General features: G+C 51.1%; 7 protein-coding genes across 7 annotated transcripts; 4 read left to right on the top strand and 3 right to left on the bottom strand.

Annotated features, from left to right (window-relative positions):
• Positions 1 to 981: 981 nt before the first annotated feature.
• MAA_00132 (Serine/threonine dehydratase, pyridoxal-phosphate-binding site) lies at positions 982 to 2,076 on the bottom strand (the record flags this gene model as incomplete). The annotated part of the gene is made up of 2 exons (XM_007818130.1): positions 982 to 1,915; positions 1,991 to 2,076. The coding sequence occupies 2 exons, from the start codon at positions 2,074 to 2,076 to the stop codon at positions 982 to 984; spliced, it is 1,020 nt and encodes a 339-aa protein (XP_007816321.1).
• A 4,697-nt stretch (positions 2,077 to 6,773) lies between these two features.
• Positions 6,774 to 7,994, top strand: MAA_00131 (uncharacterized protein; the record flags this gene model as incomplete). Its single annotated transcript, XM_007818129.1, has 1 exon — positions 6,774 to 7,994. One exon carries the CDS (start codon positions 6,774 to 6,776, stop codon positions 7,992 to 7,994), a length of 1,221 nt encoding a protein of 406 aa, XP_007816320.1.
• Positions 7,995 to 8,259: 265 nt separating this feature from the next.
• On the bottom strand, positions 8,260 to 10,004 carry MAA_00130 (DNA polymerase delta subunit 2; the record flags this gene model as incomplete). Its single annotated transcript, XM_007818128.2, has 4 exons — positions 8,260 to 8,492; positions 8,551 to 9,502; positions 9,594 to 9,903; positions 9,958 to 10,004. The coding sequence occupies 4 exons, from the start codon at positions 10,002 to 10,004 to the stop codon at positions 8,260 to 8,262; spliced, it is 1,542 nt and encodes a 513-aa protein (XP_007816319.2).
• A 739-nt stretch (positions 10,005 to 10,743) lies between these two features.
• On the top strand, positions 10,744 to 11,316 carry MAA_00129 (GCN5-related N-acetyltransferase (GNAT) domain protein; the record flags this gene model as incomplete). Its single annotated transcript, XM_007818127.1, has 1 exon — positions 10,744 to 11,316. The coding sequence occupies one exon, from the start codon at positions 10,744 to 10,746 to the stop codon at positions 11,314 to 11,316; it is 573 nt and encodes a 190-aa protein (XP_007816318.1).
• Positions 11,317 to 14,602: 3,286 nt separating this feature from the next.
• On the top strand, positions 14,603 to 17,942 carry MAA_11655 (uncharacterized protein; the record flags this gene model as incomplete). The annotated part of the gene is made up of 3 exons (XM_011412570.1): positions 14,603 to 14,712; positions 14,775 to 15,172; positions 15,223 to 17,942. 3 exons carry the CDS (start codon positions 14,603 to 14,605, stop codon positions 17,940 to 17,942), a joined length of 3,228 nt encoding a protein of 1,075 aa, XP_011410872.1.
• A 92-nt stretch (positions 17,943 to 18,034) lies between these two features.
• MAA_00127 (ankyrin repeat domain-containing protein 28) lies at positions 18,035 to 19,029 on the top strand (the record flags this gene model as incomplete). The annotated part of the gene is made up of 2 exons (XM_007818125.2): positions 18,035 to 18,820; positions 18,889 to 19,029. The coding sequence occupies 2 exons, from the start codon at positions 18,035 to 18,037 to the stop codon at positions 19,027 to 19,029; spliced, it is 927 nt and encodes a 308-aa protein (XP_007816316.2).
• Positions 19,030 to 19,322: 293 nt separating this feature from the next.
• Positions 19,323 to 20,508, bottom strand: MAA_00126 (lipase/thioesterase family protein; the record flags this gene model as incomplete). Its single annotated transcript, XM_007818124.1, has 3 exons — positions 19,323 to 19,460; positions 19,518 to 20,101; positions 20,160 to 20,508. 3 exons carry the CDS (start codon positions 20,506 to 20,508, stop codon positions 19,323 to 19,325), a joined length of 1,071 nt encoding a protein of 356 aa, XP_007816315.1.
• Positions 20,509 to 20,655: the final 147 nt, after the last annotated feature.

The raw sequence follows: 20,655 nt of genomic DNA, 5'->3' as shown, positions 1-20,655 counted from the left end.
GGGGCGAGCATCCGGACCGCGTCGGCGCAGCGGGGCCCCTCGTTTGAGCTGGTATTTCAGTCTACACACATGTAATGTTTGCCGCCCGCCGTGGGAGGCATACTCGCGGAAACATACGTCACGCGCCAGAGCCACGAGGCTTGCCGTGGGCGGTGGGCTTAGTCGCCGATGCCGGATATGTGGTGCATTGTGGGTATGAGATTCCCCGTGGGGTGAGGCATCTACTTTCTTCGGGGTCGAGTGCTCCCAGTTAAACATGTCTATTTCTATGCTGTCAGACGCTTTTTTGATGTCTATATTCGTGCCGTCTAGTAGTCCGTTCCTGTCATGGCTGCCAAATATGGCACCTGTTGGTATATCATGCCGTCGTTCACGTCCCAGTTTGCCAATCCAAATAGTCAAAACGCCCATGATGCTACCTTTGTCCCCAAGGCAAAAAAAACACAAGCATTCGTGTGTATCAATATCAAGTGTCATCGCTGCAAGATCAAATTTGTATTCAACCCTTGTAAGACACACCATGTATTATATCCCGTTTCGTTCCGTGCTCTCCCGAACGTGCAGTCCCCGTCCCGAACTCTCTGCAACCTCATACTTTTACCATTTCAGCGGCCAAAGTCCAGCTTGAAGCCGCTGTTTTCCGTCTGAAGCGAGGTGCATGACACCATCACTGCACTTTTGCGATGATATTGTGAGCGATGTTTTCCATGATCCGAAAGATTGTCGCCAACTTGTCGCATGACCGGGGGATGGGATGTCTGTCCGTTATCGCCTGGCACGTGGGGAGAGCCTTGATGTCGCCTCGGCAGCTGTCTGTGTAAAGTCTCCAGGGTACACATCCGAGGGTTTCAATCGCCTCGTGAAATTCTTTCTCATTAAGCTCTTTATCAATAGGTAACTGATACCCGTCTCCCATGTCAAAAATAACCAAACGCTTGCGTATCTAGAACAAAAGAAACAAATAACGCCATTTTCATTCACCTAGACCTTGATGGTCGTCTTGTTTCCGTACTCTTGTACGTACTGGTCGAGAATGCCCAATGTGACGCCGGAGCCGCCGCACACGATGATGACAATGTTCTTCTGAGCCCATTCAGCATCAGTAAGACCACGTCCTAGGGTCTCCCGCAGATCTCCCTTGTATACGGTGGCGAGCGCAGCTCCACAAGATACTTCAACAAGGTGACGGGCGTCGTCGGCAAACCGGACGCAGCTGATGGCAGCGTCCGCGTCTGAGACGACCAGACTGTGAATGTTGGGATATTGACACCATTTCCACGTCTCAGCAGAAATACGTGAGCAGCCCAGCGACGTGGCAATGGATGTAATCTCTGGGAGAGTGATGTGGGCATTGGCCTTGATCGAGGCATTCATACTGTCGGCACCGAGAGTTTCAACACCGACAACTTCGGGCTTGGATCCGCACCAGGGGAAACTCTCGATGCCTTGCATGAGACCGTTGAACAAACCGCCACCACCCACACTGCAGACAATAGCATCAATAGGCTCGTCCATTTCCTCTCGTAGTTCGGGAATGATGGTAGAGGCGCCATCCCACACATGCGGATGGTCAAAAGGTGGGACGTAGACACCGTTGGGGTCCTTGGCGAGGAGTTCCGTCCGGAGGTACTCATCGGCGGCAGCCAAATTCTTGCCAGTTTGGTGGACTTCAACACCAAGGTCGAGAAGCTTATTCTTCATCATCTTCGACGTTGTCAATGGGATGACAATGGTGGCAGGCCGTTGCAGAGCAACGGCCGAGGTAGCACAGGCAAGACCAGCGTTGCCCCCAGAGGAGCAGTAGAAGTGAACATCGCCGGCACTGTTGGCAACAGCACGGGTCATGAGGTTACCGATTCCGCGAGACTTGAAGGAGCCGCTGGGCTGAAGGTTGTCCAGCTTGAGGTAAATGTTGCTAGAGTTGCTAGTGTTAGCGAGGCCTCTCATGCTACTTTGGTCCCAAAGAGACTCGTCATCGTCGTAGACCTACCATCCCGCAACACGACTAAGCTGAGGGCTCAAGACACAAGGCGTCTTGTTCCAAGGGAGTTTTGGCTCAGAACCGAGAGAACCCATGTTGTAGGATGAGACTCGGTGAGTGCTAGGAAGGATACTCAGTGTAAAACGGACGGGCCAGTTGATAGGATCCCGAAATGTTGAAGACAAGCCAAAGCTGGAATGACAACCACAAACCCAGAGGAAGCAACTTTCGTATCAGGCTCATAGAAACAAACGAGGCGTGGGAGACGGACTTGATATATGTTTTGACGGGGGGCGGGCTACCGCCCGTATACTTGCAAGCAGGTATCCGCCGGAAGCCGACTAGGGAGTGTGTCTGTGGTGTCCTCAAAGGTACACGGTGCCATGGTGGAGAAGATATGGATCATGGGAGGCAACGCCATTGTTGGACTAATCTATACACCTCTCAGCATGCCTTGTACGGAGTACTCTCGGGGTGTATGATTAATATGAAATACCTGTCGACAGACACCCTGTACACGAGAGCGTTGTGTTCTTGCTCGTTTCATTTATCGCTTTGAACTGAAGCCGTACGTAACGAAGACAAGCATGGTTATCCGTTATACGTGAACGCGGCTAGCCAGGTGATGTGTAGTCGTGGCGACGCAGGGGAAGAATTTTCCTTCTAGTCGCCTCTTCTCCCGGATTGGCGGTAGCACCGTCCTGTCTGTCTCGCGCAAGATTAGTACTACACAGCCTTGTTGGCCAGGTGCTCGCCGTTTTAGCCCTTGGTTTCTGGACCGTTCCTAAGAAGAAAGGTCATTCTGCTTGCCCAAGCGTTTTCTTTCGTCGCACGCCCCGGCGTGATGGGGACCTCTAAACTCCGTTGGGAAAGTATGATGGCAGACCTTCGCCCCCATCTAATACACTGTGGACATTGGCGTGGGACGATCTCTAATGCTGAAAGAGTAGTTTCCACTGGTAGGCAAGAGATAAAATCCGGGTTGACGATAATGCTTGCTCCGGCGCATTTCGAGAAGTTGATGAATTGGTTCGTGTCTGGGGACGAGGCGGGGGAGGCGCACGCCGTGGTGTGTGTCTCGCCGTTATCAGAGACACGGCCAGGATGTACATGCTATCTCGGGATGTGTACGGAGTAGAGCACGGAGTACAATGGAACTACCAAGGTAGTGGTGGGAGGACCTGCGACAGCAGTGTCTGGCTGCGATAAGAAGTCTGGTGGCTGTGACGATAAAATCACGGACAGTGGGTTTACGAGGCCCATGAAATGGGAGAGAAGAGAGCAAAACATGTGAGAGAAAGTCTCTCAGAAAAAAAAAAACACGGCGCAGCACGAGTATGACATTGCGACGAAACAGGCAAGAGCGGGGAGATGGACTTGCTGACCAAAAACTGACGAGAACGGGCAGGAGCGTCTTGGCCGGGTCAGATGAGCAAGATTGCGAGATTCTCGCGACAGATTGGGCACCTTGATCTCGCATCTCTCATCTCATCGGCACCACGCACCCAACACCAGGCCTGGTACACGATGGATTAAGGGGCGAAGGAGCCGCATGACAGGGCGGAACAGCATCAATTGATCTGTCTTGATGGTTCCTCGTGCCTCGCGAGCTAGGGCGCACCGCGCTATCATGGTCAGCACCGAGACTGGACCCAGAGCCATAGAAGAGCGAATCCAAGGGCGTCACAGCACCGCGCGGTCCCAGCCGAACAATCGGAATGAAGCGCTTCGCAGCTACGGTTGCCGTCCACCGGGCTATCAGCAACGTGCCTGAGGGTGGGCGGCGCATCTGCATGCCCTGCCTGCACACCCCTGACATCTGTGCCCTCGTCATGGCCCCGTTTGGAAGCTTGTTGTGGCAGATTACGTTGTTATAGGGTAAAAAATAGATTCTATGGGGTAATCAAACCCAAGTTATAGGGTAAAAAGATCCCGATCTAAACACCAACGACCCACCGGTATCCGGGGACCGCAGGGGCATCGTGGAGCCCAGGGAAAGTATTTTTTTTTTGCCGTTGTTCCCTGTTTGCTAATGCGACGTCAGATGAATACCTAACTACCAAGGGCAGTTTACAGAATGTTGAGGGCTTTTGGATTAATTTACGTGGCTTCCCATCAGATCGTCATACAGATTTGGCCACTCGTCATCGCCGTGGACAGAGGCGCGCCTCGACAAAATATACGCCGCCACTCTCTCATGGACGGAGATGGTTCGGTGTTTGGTGGTACAACAAACCCATCTATTGATTCCACGCTCCAACCACCCCCCCTCCGGTTTGAGTCAGAACAGCCAAATCCCCAAGCTGCCACATGCAAACTACAACAACACGGCGCTTGCATATGCAATCTTTGCTCTTGCTTCCCAGTGAAACAAGAAGCTTGCTGCTCGCGGCATATTGACACAACTTCTTACTCTTAATAGTCGTGAGAAGCATCGGATATGAATCATTCCAAAGCTTAAGTCTTATCAGATATCCACAGGAAACCTGGGCAATAGAGAGATAACAAGTCCTCACCGAGCTGACCGCAAGATAAGCTGGTCTTACCGTCCATTCCACTGCCACTATTGGACGGACTTGTAACGACCGTGCCGGATGCAACAGAGTCAGGTCTATTGACGAAACAGTCATTTCCAATATGCGATGCTTGTAATGCGGTCCGAGTATCGGATGTGAATTGTGACAATACAGTACGTACCAGACTTGATGCCAGACTGCCCGTCGCAGCCCCTCGACTCCCCGCAGTAGTACGTTCCCCGGATTGCCGTTCTCCAAATTGACATCGGCCTAGGCGGCGCGGCATCTGATTTCAGCAACCTTAACCCAATGCCAGATGTATGAAATGCCGAAGAAGTCCGTGGCACACTGCCAAAGCACGAGGCCCGTAGAATTGCGATTTTATTCCGAATCTATGTATATCTGAAGCCACGTTGCCACGGTCTGAGCGTCTTGGTGTCTTCACACGGTGCGGTCATGTGGACAGTGCAAAGAAACAACGTATCAGCTTGGCCTTGCTTAATTAAATTGGCATGCGAGGATTTGGTCTGCAAGCCCCTTGTCACCGACTTTTAATATGATGAGCTGGTGAGGCGCGTCCATGACGGGCGTTTGGCAGTAGGTGTTGAGCCTTGACAGGATGTGCCAACACCAAGGCAAGCGGGCCTTGCACAGGCTTCCACTACCAGCCACGCGCGATCTCCAGGGCGCGACATCGATGGTACCATATTTCGTCGAATAGTAAGCATATAAATTATTTCTAGCCAGAAGGTGCAGAATCAGTGACGAGTTAAAGATTGAACCTCGCAGTCCTAACTTGCTGGTGCTCACTCTTCGGCATACAATCCAACCCCTGTGCGTTTAGCGAGCAGTGACTTCAAATGAGATAGAGCTGACAGGGGCTACAGGTCCAGCAAGGCAAGGAAATAAATAGTATATAAAGTGGAGTAAAAGGTATTAAAAACCATGTATTTTTTATAAAAGTAATAATACTTTCTACTAGGTTTAATATCTCTCATATTCTTGCATCGCTTCAACAGGATTAATGTTCAAATGTTATGGGGTACAAGACCCTGATGCCAACGAGTTGTCCTAGGGGTAGGCAAAGCGTCGACGGTCGAGTCAATACATCTGGATGACCACCGAGGTAGACCATCAGTCGACCAGACCATTAAATTACACCCTCCGGGGGCCGCCTGCGATGAGCTCTGGCCGGCTTTAACAATTCATCATTTACGAGGTCCAGCACGGAGTCGTGATACTGCACACAGGACGTTTGCGATGCTGTGTACATGAAATTCGCGATGCTGCACAGGTGAGTGGCGTAAGCCATGTCTTCCATTAACCATTTGCCGAATATACTGCATAGGTGACGCCTATATTATATTAAAGATGCAAAGCGGGGAGCTGCACACGTGAATTGCTCGGCGGGCTTACTCTTTTTGCTAGGTGCGCACACATCCCACCTGGTATCTCGTTACTAGGTATTAATGATGATATTATAATATATTATAATATATAATACTGTTTTAGATTTTACGCTTGCACGATACTTGTATCATGCGTGAAATTTCATATGACTACAGAGCGAAACAACCAAAAATTAAAAAATTAATATATTATAATATATTAGTTTACGTTATACGGGGAGTTCACGTACCAGTCAGTAAATAATAGGGCGATAAGCGCACCTAGCAAAAGGAGTAAGCCCGCCGAGCATTTATTGCTTGCCAATGCCGTTTCACTCTACGCGGCCACTAATTTTCATAAGGCTCTTTTTCTCTCTCTCTAATATTCATTAAAAGAAATGCACGGGGCACCTTGACAGCTGTTAGCGTATAACCACACAGCTGGCACCACACAGCTGGCACTATACAGCTGGCACCACACAGCTGCACGCTGATGTCATAAATACTCAGACCCTGAATTGAACTCTTCCTCTTCCTTTCTCCCTTCCCACACTCTCTTTCAAGCTGCCCTGCATCTAACCACGCCTACTAGTCACGATGGCTTCAATAGCCCTTCAACCCAACCCTTGCGAGGCAACCCCCGAAGCAAGGCTCATACAGCACCTGTCATCAGAGCAGCCCGCGACCATGTCAACACCGAACGATACCGTCAGACCCTGTGACACATCGGCAAACATGGAAAAAGACACGAAAAGACGCCGATCAAGACGCAAAGGAAAAAAGAAGGCAAAGCGTACTAGAAATGCTGAGCCAGGCGATCCTGGTAAACGCAAACCTATAGATTGGGAGCACCTGTTGCGAAAGCATGCGCGAAATGACATTTAGAAAATGTCGCCTCGTCGACGAGTGAAGCAACCCACACGCAGAGCCCCCAGTCCTAAGATTCCGGACCCTTTAGATGACGGCGCCTGCTTCCACGAAGAGATGAGCACTGATTCTGAGCACGAAGTCGACGATCCCATGAGCACGGAGTCTGTCCACGAGGAGACGGGAGCTGGAAATCCCGGAGCACTAGACAACGAATCTATTTTGCAGCGTCCGCGACGCAGGGAAAAACCGTGTCTATCGAATATGCCTCTCGAAATCAGGCTTGCGATATATAAATACCTTCTCGTGACGAACAGCCCGATTCGAGTTCATTCGGGCTGGAGATTTGTTTTTAAAAGACAGTCTCTGGGAATCCCGACAGGCATCTTGCGCACATGTTGGCGGGTATACAAGGAAGCAATAGGCGTCTTGTACGGCAGCAATACGTTCCTGTACGTGCTGCGAGATCACGTCGCAAGGGTCACCGACGTTGATCGACTGGCGGAAATCGACGACCCCGACGCACCGTTCCCAATCAACGGGGACATAGATGAAGACTACGACGTAGAAGATGAAAACGATCCCGACTGGCGGGAGGAGACCAGTGGCCAAAATGGACTGCCGAGACGAAGTTCGAGGCGTCGAGGCGCCAGAACGGTACAGGGAGACATCAATATTGATAAGTATTCCTGTCTCTTTCAGAATATAATTGTTGAAGCGGAACAAAACCGCTCCTTCGAAAGGTCCAAGAAGCTCATGGCGAATGCACTGAACCTCTTCAAATACGACGACCGAGCCAACCGCCACCGCGTTTTTAACATACATACTTTGACAGTTAGGGTGACGCCAAAGTGGGAGCCTCCAAAGGAAGAAAACGGCAGCGGACACTACACCTTTGTAGACTTTTTCAACAGAGAGTCGCCCGTTATGGAGGCGGTTTGGCGCATTCATTGCCAGTTTCTACTTGTGGACGTTATGGGTTGCAGCGAAGATGGGGCTATTTATCTCGGACGCCAGTTCAAAATAGACATGAGGCATCTGCGACTAAATAGTGAGGCGAAGCGCACGAATATAGATGCATGGAGGAACGACAAGGTAATTCAGAGACAACGAATGGCATTTGCGCGCAGGACAGTCATGGCATTGGCTACACTGGACAGGCACGTTGCTGCGACTTGTGAAGAGCATCTGGAGCAAACCTTGCCTGGGGATGACTGGGATGAATGGGTTGGTGCGATATGAGTCGGTGAGAATGCGATTAAGGGGCTGGGCCCGGGAATGGACGAAAATTAATGGCATTGCTACTAGCACGATCAATAGCTAACTAGAAACGGCGGCGAGAGTGATGGAGGGCGATGCGCTTCAGTAATTAGCACGTACATCGGAACAAATGGTAGCTCATAGCTCATTATGCATTTTTTCACACCTTCTTTCTTAACATACATGGTAGAAACTGTGAAGATGTTTCATCACCTGGGTATTTCATGCCGCTTTTGCAGTGTATCCCTCATGAAGTAGACCTTTGTTTCTCAAAACTGACCAACGAGACTTCTAGCGTTTCCATATCAACCAGTACCAGCTCCTTTGTTTCCGCAAATGAAGGGACAGTAATCAGCCTCACTGACTGACCATGCGGGCCGCTAATAGTTCTTGTCGAAAACTCAGGCTGACAGCCTACAAAGTACAAGTGCGGACACGTCTTCATGACAAACGGGTCATCTTCTTGGAACGGATAGCTCCCTACCTCTCGTCAGTTTGAGAGTTCACCTTTTGCACGCGAGAAAAACAGGCTACTTACACAATGTATCGGGCGCGGTGGGCGCGCAACACCGCCACCTACACATGGCTTCCATCATGCCCAGTCTGTCGTCGCTGTCGACGTACTTGAACACGTCGTCTACATTCTGGCCGCCGGTGCCTAGGACCCTCCAACCTTCGAGCTCGCCCTCCCAGGGGTTTGTGACGGCGTCAAACCACCCTGGTTCTTTGGGCTTTGTTGGCTCAGGCCCGTATGCTCTCGCACGGGGAAACATGGCCATGTGGATGGGTTGCTGGGGGTAGCTTGCGTTGGCGGGATCCTGAGCTCCGGGGAGGAGGGTGATTGGTATCGAGGGCAGCAATGCATCGGCGAATTCGTCAAAGAGCTGTGCTGGGAGGGCGTTGTAGGAACTCGCGTCGTATCCGTACTTTTTGTGTCCCTTCTTTAGCGTCTCTTCTTCCTTGCGCTCGGCGGTAGTGGAGATGGAGTTTCCGGCGATGATGAGCCGGCTTATGCTCGCGACTTCTTCTTGGTCAGACGATGTGAGTGCTAGGCCGAGGAGGTATTCTTGCAGAAGATTGAGTTCGACGGCGTGAGAGGCGTCGGTGCTGGAGAATGAGAGGCCGGACACGATGGCGATCTTTTTGCTGGGCGTTGACTGTGAGGCGTCTGTCATTTCAACGTCTTCGTCTTCCTCCTTGATGATTTGTCTTCTTTTGCCGTGGCCGTTGGTCGAAGAGGATGGTTTGGAGAGAGCCCATCGCTCGGGCTGGTCGGGGAGGTCGGGGAATTTGGTATCAATGACTTCGAATTCGCCGCTGCTGTTTTCGGTGCCCATGACGGCGATGATGCAGCCTGTCACGAGGGGGACAGATTGTAGAAGATCGCCCACGAGGCGGATGCGGCCGGAGTCGTCTTCGAGCATGATTTGGTCGGAGCCATCGGGGGAGAAGTAGGTTTGCTGGGTGGGTATGGGGGCGGAAATCCATCGCTGAGATTGTCAGTCAACTATATAACGTGAAGATGTGGTGTCTTTTGTCGGCATTGCGGTGGTTTCGGAGCATGGGACGCATTGAGCTTACGTCTTTGGATACATCCTCTAGGATATTGGGCTTGAGCGACATTTCCATGTACACTGTTCCCGCTACCCAGCACAATTCTCCCTGGCGAACATCGAGCACCCGTTCTACTCTTTTCACCTCTTCGCCACCAATCATGGTACCCTCCCATGCGGCCGATGCCACCTCCTCCACGGCAGGCTTGATCTTGGTAAGACGCAAAAAGTACATGTCGCCATATTGCTGCTTGTACGAGCGTTGCTTGTCGAGGTCGAATGCATGCAAGGGATTGTACGAATCGGCCACACGGTTGGGCGTGGGAGTTGCGGCATCCCTGGGAGGGTAAGTTAGGATGCAGGTGGACAATTGCACCTGAATTGGAACTTACGACGTCGTTTTGGGGATGAGGTGCGATACTTCCTCGAGGGTGACCATGCTGGGCTGGTGCTGGGCTGCGGTGATGCAGCTATGGCAATGGACCGAGAGCTTTTCGGGTGAGACGCGTCGACAGTTGTGCCAATTGACAGAGGCGCGTTTCTAAGCTGCGGGCACTTAAAGTGGTGGGGCGGCTCCAGATGTCTATTCAGTTATGAAAATTTGCACAGATTTATGCCGTCTAGAGTCGGCGGCCGTCGAGCCTGGGCCTCAATTCCTTTATGGACGAATTCGGTCCAGGCCAGTCTCGCGCTCAATTTAATTTAATCGTCGGAATTCCTGCATCCAGTGCAAAATACTAGCACCTGATCGTGCAGGAGAACAAATGAGCATGATGACAGTATGCTATCTGGGGACTCCAAACAGGGCGGAACAACGAGAGAATAACCACAATCGTTCGAGAACGCGGCAACAACGATATATAGGCTGGCATATTCCGGTCCTCTGATCATATGGCGAGCGTTCTCCGGCACTTGGATCCGGCCCAGAACCAATACTCTCGACTCTAGGAACACGGGGTATGACTCATCTGTCCTTGCTCAGTCACGATGGCACCCGGGAGGCAGTCAACACAATCCACATCTTTCAACACACTAAAATCCCCGAATCCTAGGTCGCCTCCATATCCGTTGTATGTATTCTTCTTACTGATAGTTTTGGGCATCGGGCATGGAGTGTCGATAGGACAAGTGCGCTGTTCATCTGGCTCCCCGACATGCTCAATCCCCAGAGTACCACAATGACCGTCACGCCATCACCTTGGACATCGCGGTCCCCAAACGCTGTCGGGCGCATATTAATACAGCTTCCTCTCCCGGTCCTGGACGCTCTCGGCAACAGTGATCTTCAAACAGCCCGCCGCCTGTCAAACTTGCCGCTCACATCCTACATCGCCACCGAATGCGCAAGAGTATGGAAGATGCGCGCCGCTCAAATTCGTGGAGACCCCGAAGACGCAGCCTGGGTCACTCGTCTGCTCATAACCTCCGATGGAACCGTCGTCGGCCGTGCCGGGTTTCATGGCAGACCAGATGCCACCGGCATGGTAGAAGTAGGATACTCGATCGACCCACAGCATCGAAGGCAAGGGCACGCTCGTGCTGCGCTTGCCATCATGATTGACATGGCTAGAAATGACCCCAGTGTGAGAACTCTAAGGGCGACGGTGGCACCGGACAACGTGGCGAGCAGAACGTTGATTGAGAGCTTTGGGCTTAAAGAGGTTGGAGAACAGTGGGATGAGGAGGATGGGTTGGAGATCATTTTTGAGGTTGGCTGTGACGTGGCTCCTGAGGAGGGCAGGCTAATATGAGGTGACTTTTTCTCTACCCAAGGGGAGAGTAGCCTGGATATGATCAAGACGAACCTCATCCTGGTCGCACAGGGTCCTGAATATGGCACGACGACGCCAGAGGTCAAGTGCGGTACCAGACTCTGAAACAGGCCCTGCATCAATGACGAAGATTGTGTTGCAGCCAGTCAAGGCATGGTGTACAGTTTATGTGCAATGTAGATGACGGTCTAGTCGTGGAAAATTATCGCCATAGTGCGTTGTATCATCTCCATATCCATGGATTAAGTGGCCTCGTCACAGAATTTGAGCGGACTGCAGGAAGGCTCCTCAGAACTCCAACTGATGGAAGCGAATTTATAACTAATTGAGTGGACTGGAAAGCGCACAACCCACGGAAGACGTCACGACTATTTGATGATGTTTCATGGGGGGTGGGTGAAAGGGAGACTAGTAGCAAAATATTCATTCAGGTACGGCCGAACAGCCTCCTTTTCCCTGTGGAAGAAACACCATTCAATTCACCAGGTGAAAGCGGATATCACAAAGACGATATATATAGGTGCATAGGGTTGTATTCGTACGTGCAGAGTTGAAACTATCGTTGCTGTTCTTGTCGAGCCACAGTCAACGATTAGCAGCGACTAACGGAATGCCTCTTGTCCCCGTTGCTTCCACTTGGCAGATCACAGCTTGGTGCCCGAACTAGCACCCGAACCCGAGTTGTTTCCTCCATGACCAGAATTGTTCGCCTGATTCGCGTGCTGATCACCAGCGAACTGGGCTCTGGCGGCAAAGCCAGAAGAGGACATGTCGCCGCCATTTTTGGCCTGCGTATGGCTTTGTTAGAGAACACTTTGCAATGAAATGTCTTAGGGGAATATACCTGAGAGGCCTGAATCCTGGAGGAGTCTGGTTTGGTCATTGGGGTCGGCATGTTGAGTAGTGGAAAATTTTTCCGTTGAGAAAAGTAATGGTTGATTTGTTTGTGTGCAGATGGTGATGCTGTTGAGTGATGCTAACTTGAGTTGTCTAATCAAGAAATTTGGTCAATATGTGGAATTATATAGAAAATCTTCATCTCTGAAGAGTCAACTGGCTTTGCAGAGCCATTGCTTTCGGCGTGGTATTGAGGCAAACAATGCCTCAATGTTGCGTGACGTCGGCGAAGGCTGGTTGCCTGTCGAAGAGACAACCTGTAGCCAGCCGCGAATCTCTTGACGCCCTTAGCCGATGTTGTGCAACGGATGCCCTCCTATTCTCCGAAAACGCCATTGTTTGAGTACTAGCGCGGAATAAATACCCGAAAGTTGGACAGGAACTCGTTTGTGGCCACTGTTTTATGGGGTCTTTCCGTTTGACTCAAACGGTCATGCGAAACGACTTCATCCACAAGATCATCTCGGTTTGAGTATGACTTGTGCCACCGTTTTCACCGCACTTGGCCGTCTTGTTTCATAACCAGGACGTGGCTGACCAAATATAGGTTGATTGCCGCTCCGATCTTCATCGGACGCATGTCAGTTTGGCAGTTGTTTGCCGATGCAAGATGCGATGTTCGTTTTCTTTTCAGGTAGCATCCGCTTCGTTGCAACATAAACTTGGTGAGTCACGACGGGACTGCCCGTGCTTGCATGTTTGACATGCATCACCAGGGTCGGGTATGTGCGTGGATTGTGACAGTCTGAAATAGACCACTAACCACGACGGACCTAGAGTCCTTTCTCGAAAGCAGTCCATCTTGCCTTGACCTTAATACCGCCCCATTGTAGCCAAGTCCTAGCTGTCAAAATGACTGCCTCAAAGAATGTTGACTACGAAGTCGGTCTTTGACGAATTCCAGGACCATCGGTGGCATCGAAGAACGTTTTGGCATTGAGCATGACAACTCGCCCGTGCCAGAGGCCTGTACCAATCGATGTTACCAATGTTGATGATCCATCTGTGCCTGTCCACATGCTAAGCATTGTCGTTATTATTGGGGACACCGGTGACCGGAATCAACCGGTTCTTTCCCATGAGACATCTCAGCGCGACTGTCTCGTTTCTCGTGGCACAACTTGCTACTTTTCCCGTATGATGTACTGTCGTGCATATGTTTTTCATCATGAGGTTCCGGGTCTTTGGAAGAGAGATTGCCTTGAATACAAATATCAAGGAACATCTTGATTGACTCAAATAGTCGTCTTGGTCACCACCAGGACTTGACCACCCGAGTAACAAGCCGCAGACCTTGGAAATTTGTCCTGAAATCAGCCTAGAGGACGTGGAATCAATGCAAGTAGTCGAAAAATAAAAGGTGGTACGTATCACAATGTTTATTAAGCGTTGCAAGAGCCGCGCGACCGCCTTCCGTTAGCTAGAGCCTCGGACCGGCAGAAGGTGCTTCCGAAGACCTGCTCACAAAGGCTCGAACTGAGCAACCCCCAAAACGCTCAAATCTACTCCGTAGCATTTCTTCGACAAGCTCGAATTTATCGGCGGCAGCGGCTTGAGATGCCCAAATCCAAAAGGCTCGAATCCAATAACTTCAACGGGCCTGAATTTATCGGCAGCGGTAGCAGCTTGAAGGGCTTGAATCAACAGTCTCAACAGGCTCGAATTCAGCAGCTTTGGTTGCGCCCATGGCAAAGGATCATATGGTCATCGGTCCTACATATCCAGTAGGAAGTGGGAAGTTAAATTTGGAGCCCAACCCACAGGCGAGTTGTCTCGGTTGAATGGGATTCCGAGTCTCGAACTTCATCGCGAAATGCGGGTGAGCTGAGGTGTGGTGGCACCGAACAGCTCGAATATTAATCGCCTGCCGCCTTGACCGAAAATACCAGTCAGTCTCATTGGTACGCAACAGTTTCTAAGCTACAGCCTCGTTACTCTCAAGTTGGGCACACTTCTTCAATAACTGTACGACGTTGGGCATATTGCGACATGCCAACTCTCGTAGACTCCCACATGGTGGCTTGGTCTTTGTCGAATAGGGTCAGAGATTATCATCGCCGATGACAGCGACAATGTTGATCAGCAATTTAATGGGTAGCACGGCGCGGTCGGATATGAGCTGAGCGCTCGGATATGAGCTGGCTAGGTCGTTCTCCTGGCAGGGCATGGCACCAGACACTTTTCGCGCCATACTCTTACTGACCTCAGTAGCTGCTCTGACAAGTTTGTCTCCTGCCACTTTCTTGAGTTCACTGCGATAGAACCGTATCCAACGTCCTGTCAGCTTTAAACCAAGACACTTGAGTTCGTATGCCATCTTTCGCTGCGGCTTGACCCGCTTTGAGCAATATTTCTTTCGACAAACAGGATGTCGGCCGCCTGGAAGCTTGCCCTAGTAGTTGTAATAACGCTTGCAGCGACAAGCGCTGCTGATTCTGGGGATGACTTCTCTAATAATTTGTTTTCCGACCTAGCGCCGTACGTATGAGTCTAGTTTATCTTATTTTGCTAACGATATACTAACAATTTATTACGCTCAGACTGCTAGCTCTTTTCGGAGAACGGGTCACTATGCAATTCATGAGCCAGTCGACTGGTTGGGCTGATAGTATTATTTTGGCAATGGCTCCGTTAGGGATCATTACTATTATTGCTAGTGCTATTAGAGTTGGTGGTCCTTCATGGCTCAAAGCTATTATTGGAAGAGCGAGGGAGAACCTTGCGGTTGCTGAAGCGGAATTAATGTCATCTACTTCTCATGAGGTCTGTGAGCTGTGGAATGGCCGAGAGGTGGTGAGATGCATGGGGTCACCGTCGACGGCCGAATTCATATGCCTAAGACCTGCGAACATGAAGTGCACTGAAAATGGTGCTAATCAGGTTCCGGATATACTCGAACTGAAGGACGCACTTGATAAACAGTATCTGAAGGAGCTACGTGAGTGAAATTTCTCGCCCAGAATGCACCCTGACTTACCTTTCTTCTAGCATCGAATGACGGGGCTAGTTTTTGGGAGACTATATTGCATAGTATCGGTTGCAACCGCGAGTCGGCCAGCTCGAAGGTAGAGAAAGGGGCAAATTCACAGACATCCGTTACCATACCGGTTCCTAAGCTTACCATTGTTTGGAATCAAGCTATTGATGCGCCAAATATCTCTCTTAATTCCCATGGCTACTTTAGCCGTAGGGAATTACGCGCTGTGGCCGTCTTTGGGACGATCCTTCAGCTAGGTGTCCTGACCTATTTTGGATTTGCCACCTACCATCCGGCGCTAAAGTTTACCAAGGGCGACGATGCAGTTGCAAATTATGCGTTTCCTTGCACTGCTACTGGCATAATTACATTGGTGGCTGGCCTACTATTGTGTGCGCATGTTGTGGAGAGCAGCACCGAAGAGAAAAGATATCAGCCGTCCAAAGAGACAAAAGCTCGGTTGGTATGGCTACAACAGGCCCAAACTGTTGGCGACCAGTCTTTCCAGTCTTTTGCATTATCGGCTGGGGACGATCAGACTCTTATTACTACGTCCTGCCGGGTGAACAAAAAAAGCCAAGCTATTCATTTGGAGCTGAAAACTATTGTTGGCACCGCGGTCAGCCTCTGCGGGTTTGTGGTGCAATTTATTGGCTTGCGTGGAATGCATTGGTCCGCCTCAGTTGCTCAACTCGGCGCAGTCATCGCGATGGCCGTTCTTAGGGCGTGGGTTCGTCGGGGACTCGCGCAGCCTCTTCAACGGGTCCGTCTGACTCCAGAACATGAGCTTGAATGGCTCGCGATGGCACTAGGAGATTTTGATGGAATACCCTGGCAACCTGATCGAAATCCTAAGGAATACAGAGAACAAGGACAGACGGCCCGAGCAGGTTTCAACTCGATGAAGAATAGCGGATGCAACCCAACAACACATAATGTGATGGTAACGAGGAGAACACTTTGTGGGCTCACTGGCTGGCAGGGGCCAGCATCCGCAGAGGCTCTGACCCTTGCACGGGCGATCAAGATCACAATGGATGCTCTATCTAGTTATCTTCATCCTGAAAGTGACTTCACCTGGTCCCTTGGAGCCCTTTCAGCAGGGCACGAGGACAAGCCACCCAAGTTTTGTTGGACGCGAGACGTAACCGTAGACACAATTCGGAAGGACATCGAAGCAGTGCTATCTTTACGGTTATATTACGTCTACTCGCAAAAGCGACAATCTGAAGATCAGCCAAAATCTGCCCAAACACAGCGTCGCAAGTATAATGCCCGGTTGCACGCTACAGAGATGCCTGCAGAGCGAGGTTTGCGCCTTCTAGGTCCAGGGACGCGGGCCCTTCGGCGGGATCTCGCATGGTGGATGCCTCCTGATACAGCAAGAATCTTGGAAATTAAAGAAGATGAGAACGGTACGATGAAGGTTGAAAACCATAGAATTGTTGGCTATGGTGGGCAGCAGAGTATTCGTGTAGCTCGGTACGATGGCACGGAAGCCAGCCTTAGCCCGGACGATACATATCATTGCAAAATTGACGAGAGTGCGCTCTTGGCGTCGGAGACGTATGACTCCTTAGAGCTACTCTACGCGCAAGACATGTTCACGGAATTCATGCAATCTGTGGCAGAGAAAATGGCGCGCGCCATCGAGGGCGGTTCTAACGTGCGACCTAAAGACTCTAGCAACATGGATGCCTGGAAATGCTTCACACTTCATAACGATCGGCTGTCAAAAATGGCCCAGGATATCCATAATTGTGGACTTGGCAATATTCATCAGACCTATCTAAGCATTATTCAACCCCTAAGCACCGAACAGAAGCTTCCCGAACCCGATAACGTTATTGCACTGGCGCGGAAACATGCCAAGCCACACGAACGACTCCAGGATTTTGCAGAGGCTAGCAACATATATTTGTGGCTCTTTAGAACGGCAAATACATTTCCAAGGAAGAGTAGCATCTTTGTAAAAGCTACAGCCATATTAATGGAGAATTTAAGGATGGTCACCCTCACTTCTAAATTAAGGGAGGCCCAATGTTACCCGGAAACGAAACTCTATCTGATTAGAGCGGCTAAGTCGAACATGGAAAATGAGTTGAAAAGAGTTGATCGGACATTACTATCAGGCCTCATGAGCTTGTACAAAAAACAGAGTCGCCAATGGGAATGCGATATTTTACAGGATGCTGAGCCTACGATAGAGGGACACACCAGTCACCCAGAAACGTTCAATTGCACGCCGTTACATCAAATGTGTCAGGAGGATAGAGATCATATTTTAAGTCGGGAGTTGGCAGTTCGATACCTAGATCGAAAAGACATTCACGGGTGTACGCCCCTCCATTACGCTGCAGTCAAAGGTTCTTTGGATGATACCAGCTCTTTGTTGGAGTTTCATCCGGATGTTGATGCGCGAGATCTCCTCGACTGGACCCCATTACACTACGCCTGTAATGCTTGTAGTCATTCCAGAGTTGTGCAGTATCTCCTTGACGAGGGGCGACCACAAGTGAACGCCCAAGGCTTAGATGGAGTAGCTCCGCTGCACTTGGCCGCAATGAATGGAAGTATTGAAACGGTGCAACTACTTATTCGGGCAGGAGCAGCTCTTGATATCCAGGACGCTTCGGGAAATACGGCGCTACACTGGGCCGCATTCAAGGGCCACGAAGCCATCGTCAAATATCTGTACGAAGACTCAAATAAAAAGCTGCGAGATAGATAGGCCGAACTGCCCTGCACCTAGCAGCAATAGCTGGACAGGAGAATGTAGTACGCTTGCTTGTTCCGTGTCCCGACAAGCAGACTAATGCCGACATGGACACCTTTGACAGCGATGGATGCAAGCCGATACACTACGCCGTCATGCGTGGGCACGAGGCCATTGTGCGCTATCTCGTAAATGAGGCGCCTTTTAATAAAGACGCTACATGTATGAACTACCAGGGCGATACGACGCTGCACTTGGCCGTTAACGAAGGGCAAGAGACCATCGTACGCTATCTCGTTGGCGAGGCGGGCGCTAATAAGGAGGCTAAAGATAAGGATGGCCGCACGCCGCTACATCCAGCTGCTGCATATGGCAATGAGGCCGTCGTGCGCTATCTCGTTGGTGAGGCAGGCGCTAATAAGGAGGCTAGAGATGGCTTTAATCGTACGCCGCTACACTGGGCCGCTTATGAAGGGAATGAAGCCACCTTGCGTTATTTCGTTGGTGAGGCGGGTGTTGATATAGAGGCTAAAGACTGTGAACAACAAACACCGCTATACTTGGCCGCGTTTGAAGACCATGAAGCCATCGTGCGCTATCTCGTCGGTGAGGCGGGTGCTGATCTACAGGCTAGAGACTATACACAACAAACGCCGCTACACTGGGCCACGAAAGGCAGAAATGAGGCCATCGTGCGGTATTTTATCGAGGCGGGTGCTGATATAGAGGCTCAAGACCGTAATCAACAAACGCCGCTACACTTAGCCGCTTGGGAAGGGGATGAAGCCATCGTGTGGTATCTTGTCGGCGAGGCAGGCGCTAATAAGGAGGCTAGGGACTATTTGAACAAAACACCAGCACAGCTTGCCGTTGAAAGAGGCCATGAGGCTGTTGTGAGAATACTTGAACAAGATGAAAAAGAAATGAAAGGAGAAAATTTAAGTCATGAACGCAACTACAGGAATTGCTTCTTGCTGAGAGCAACAAGAACCCCAACCGCTTGGAAGCAAAAAGGGTCTTATCGACTTCGAGAAATGTCCTGGTGAAGGGACAGTTCCTTGCTAGCCTAAGACGAGGTTACTCGGTGCACCCTGTTGGATAATATGGACATGACCACAGTTGACCAGGAAGGTTTCTACGTCGGGGAGGAGGCAGAGGTGGGCATAAAAATGCATTTGTCTGGTGCATTTCACTGGGATCAAGAGCTTGCTTGGATGGAACAGATTGTTCTCATGATGGTTGAATGGTGTGGTACAAAGTTGCCTAGAGTATTAATGACCGGCTCCTTCTTCAAGGGCGAATGTTATGTACACGACTTGATGCATGGGTAAGACGTGAAATATTCACAACGTCAGGCAAGACCATGTCGCATACTCAACAACAAAACCCTGCCATCTACAGAACACCAGCGAGCCAGTCTTTCAACCGCCGACCCTGCTCCGTCTCCTTCCTATCCCCAACAAAGATATTATAAACAGGAGCCACGTGGGCTTCCCGCCTACCGATGAACAACTCAATAGCAGGAAAAGCCGGCTAAACCCATCAGTCACGACACGTTCAAACTCGCAATACAAGAAACGACCGACTCACCTTGACCTTTTCCACAAAAGCCTCTATAATCGGCCTCAACACCTCATTCCCGCCCCCCAGGACCAGAATCTTCTTCACAGGCAGCGTCTCGAACCAGCTCGGCGGCGCATCATACGGGTCCGTGTAGTAATCCCGCTTCGCACCACCAAGATACAAGTGCAGCCACCGAATCGCCACGTCCGGCACCAAAACGTCGCCGCCGCAGTACACGTCCCGCCCCTCGGCGACCTTCTCATCCATCGACGCAGGAGGCGCCATGAGGACCGTCCCGGCCAGCGGCTCACGCAGCTTCAACTCCTGAATCGCCGGGTGCGGGTGCGCCAGGTGCGAAAGCACGCCCATCCCCAGACTCGCGCCGGCCGAATCCCCCCCGAGCAGAATAGACCCGGGCCGGCGCCCCTGGGACACAATGTACCGCAGCGCCTCGACAGCCTGGGTCAGCTGCGTCGGATACCTCGCGTGCGGCGAGAGCGTGTACGACAGCGCAAAGACGGCCAGGTCCTTGTCCCTGGTGCGCGCGGACACGACTAGCTTCTCCCAGAACTCGAAAAAGGCCACGTTCGCAGGCATGCCGAACCCGCCCCCTGGTGTACATGTGTACATTAGACAACAGAAGGCTTCACTGACAAGTTTGCAACATACCGTGGTACCAAATCAGCACGTTTTTGGCATGTTTATCCCCCACCCAGTGTCCCTTGGCGCCGTGGCCCAAGGACACCGTCTGGGGCTTGAATCCCGCTGACCGCGCGTACTGTTCGTATACTTGGTCGGTGGACGGGAGTGCCCACTGCAGCTGAGCCAGCGAGTAGCGCTCTGCGCTTTTGCGAAGGAGCGCATACGCCACGTGGAGGTGGTACGTGGGCGCGTCTCTGTGCGTTCGCCAGAGCCCCGTGATGGCGGCTACGAGGCCGGCTGCGAGGAGGGAGAGCACGCCGGGGATGAGGTCTAGCTTGCCGGCGAGGGAGAGTGGTTCTGGTGCTGTCGGCGACATGTTGATTTGCCCTTGTTTCTGGATGTGGCCGAGCCCGAAATGACGATGGCTCCGGGGGGGCGGAGGAGCAGATGCTGCTGTTTTTATATCATTTTGAAGTTGATCAGATTGGATGGCTTGTTCGGTGGTCGTTTACTCCCGAGCGGC

Source organism: Metarhizium robertsii (assembly GCF_000187425.2).
Source record: "Metarhizium robertsii ARSEF 23 chromosome Unknown MAA_Scf_12, whole genome shotgun sequence".
Taxonomy (NCBI): domain Eukaryota; kingdom Fungi; phylum Ascomycota; class Sordariomycetes; order Hypocreales; family Clavicipitaceae; genus Metarhizium; species Metarhizium robertsii.
Note: the sequence above shows the minus strand (reverse complement) of the source record. Positions and strands in the feature narration are given on the sequence as shown.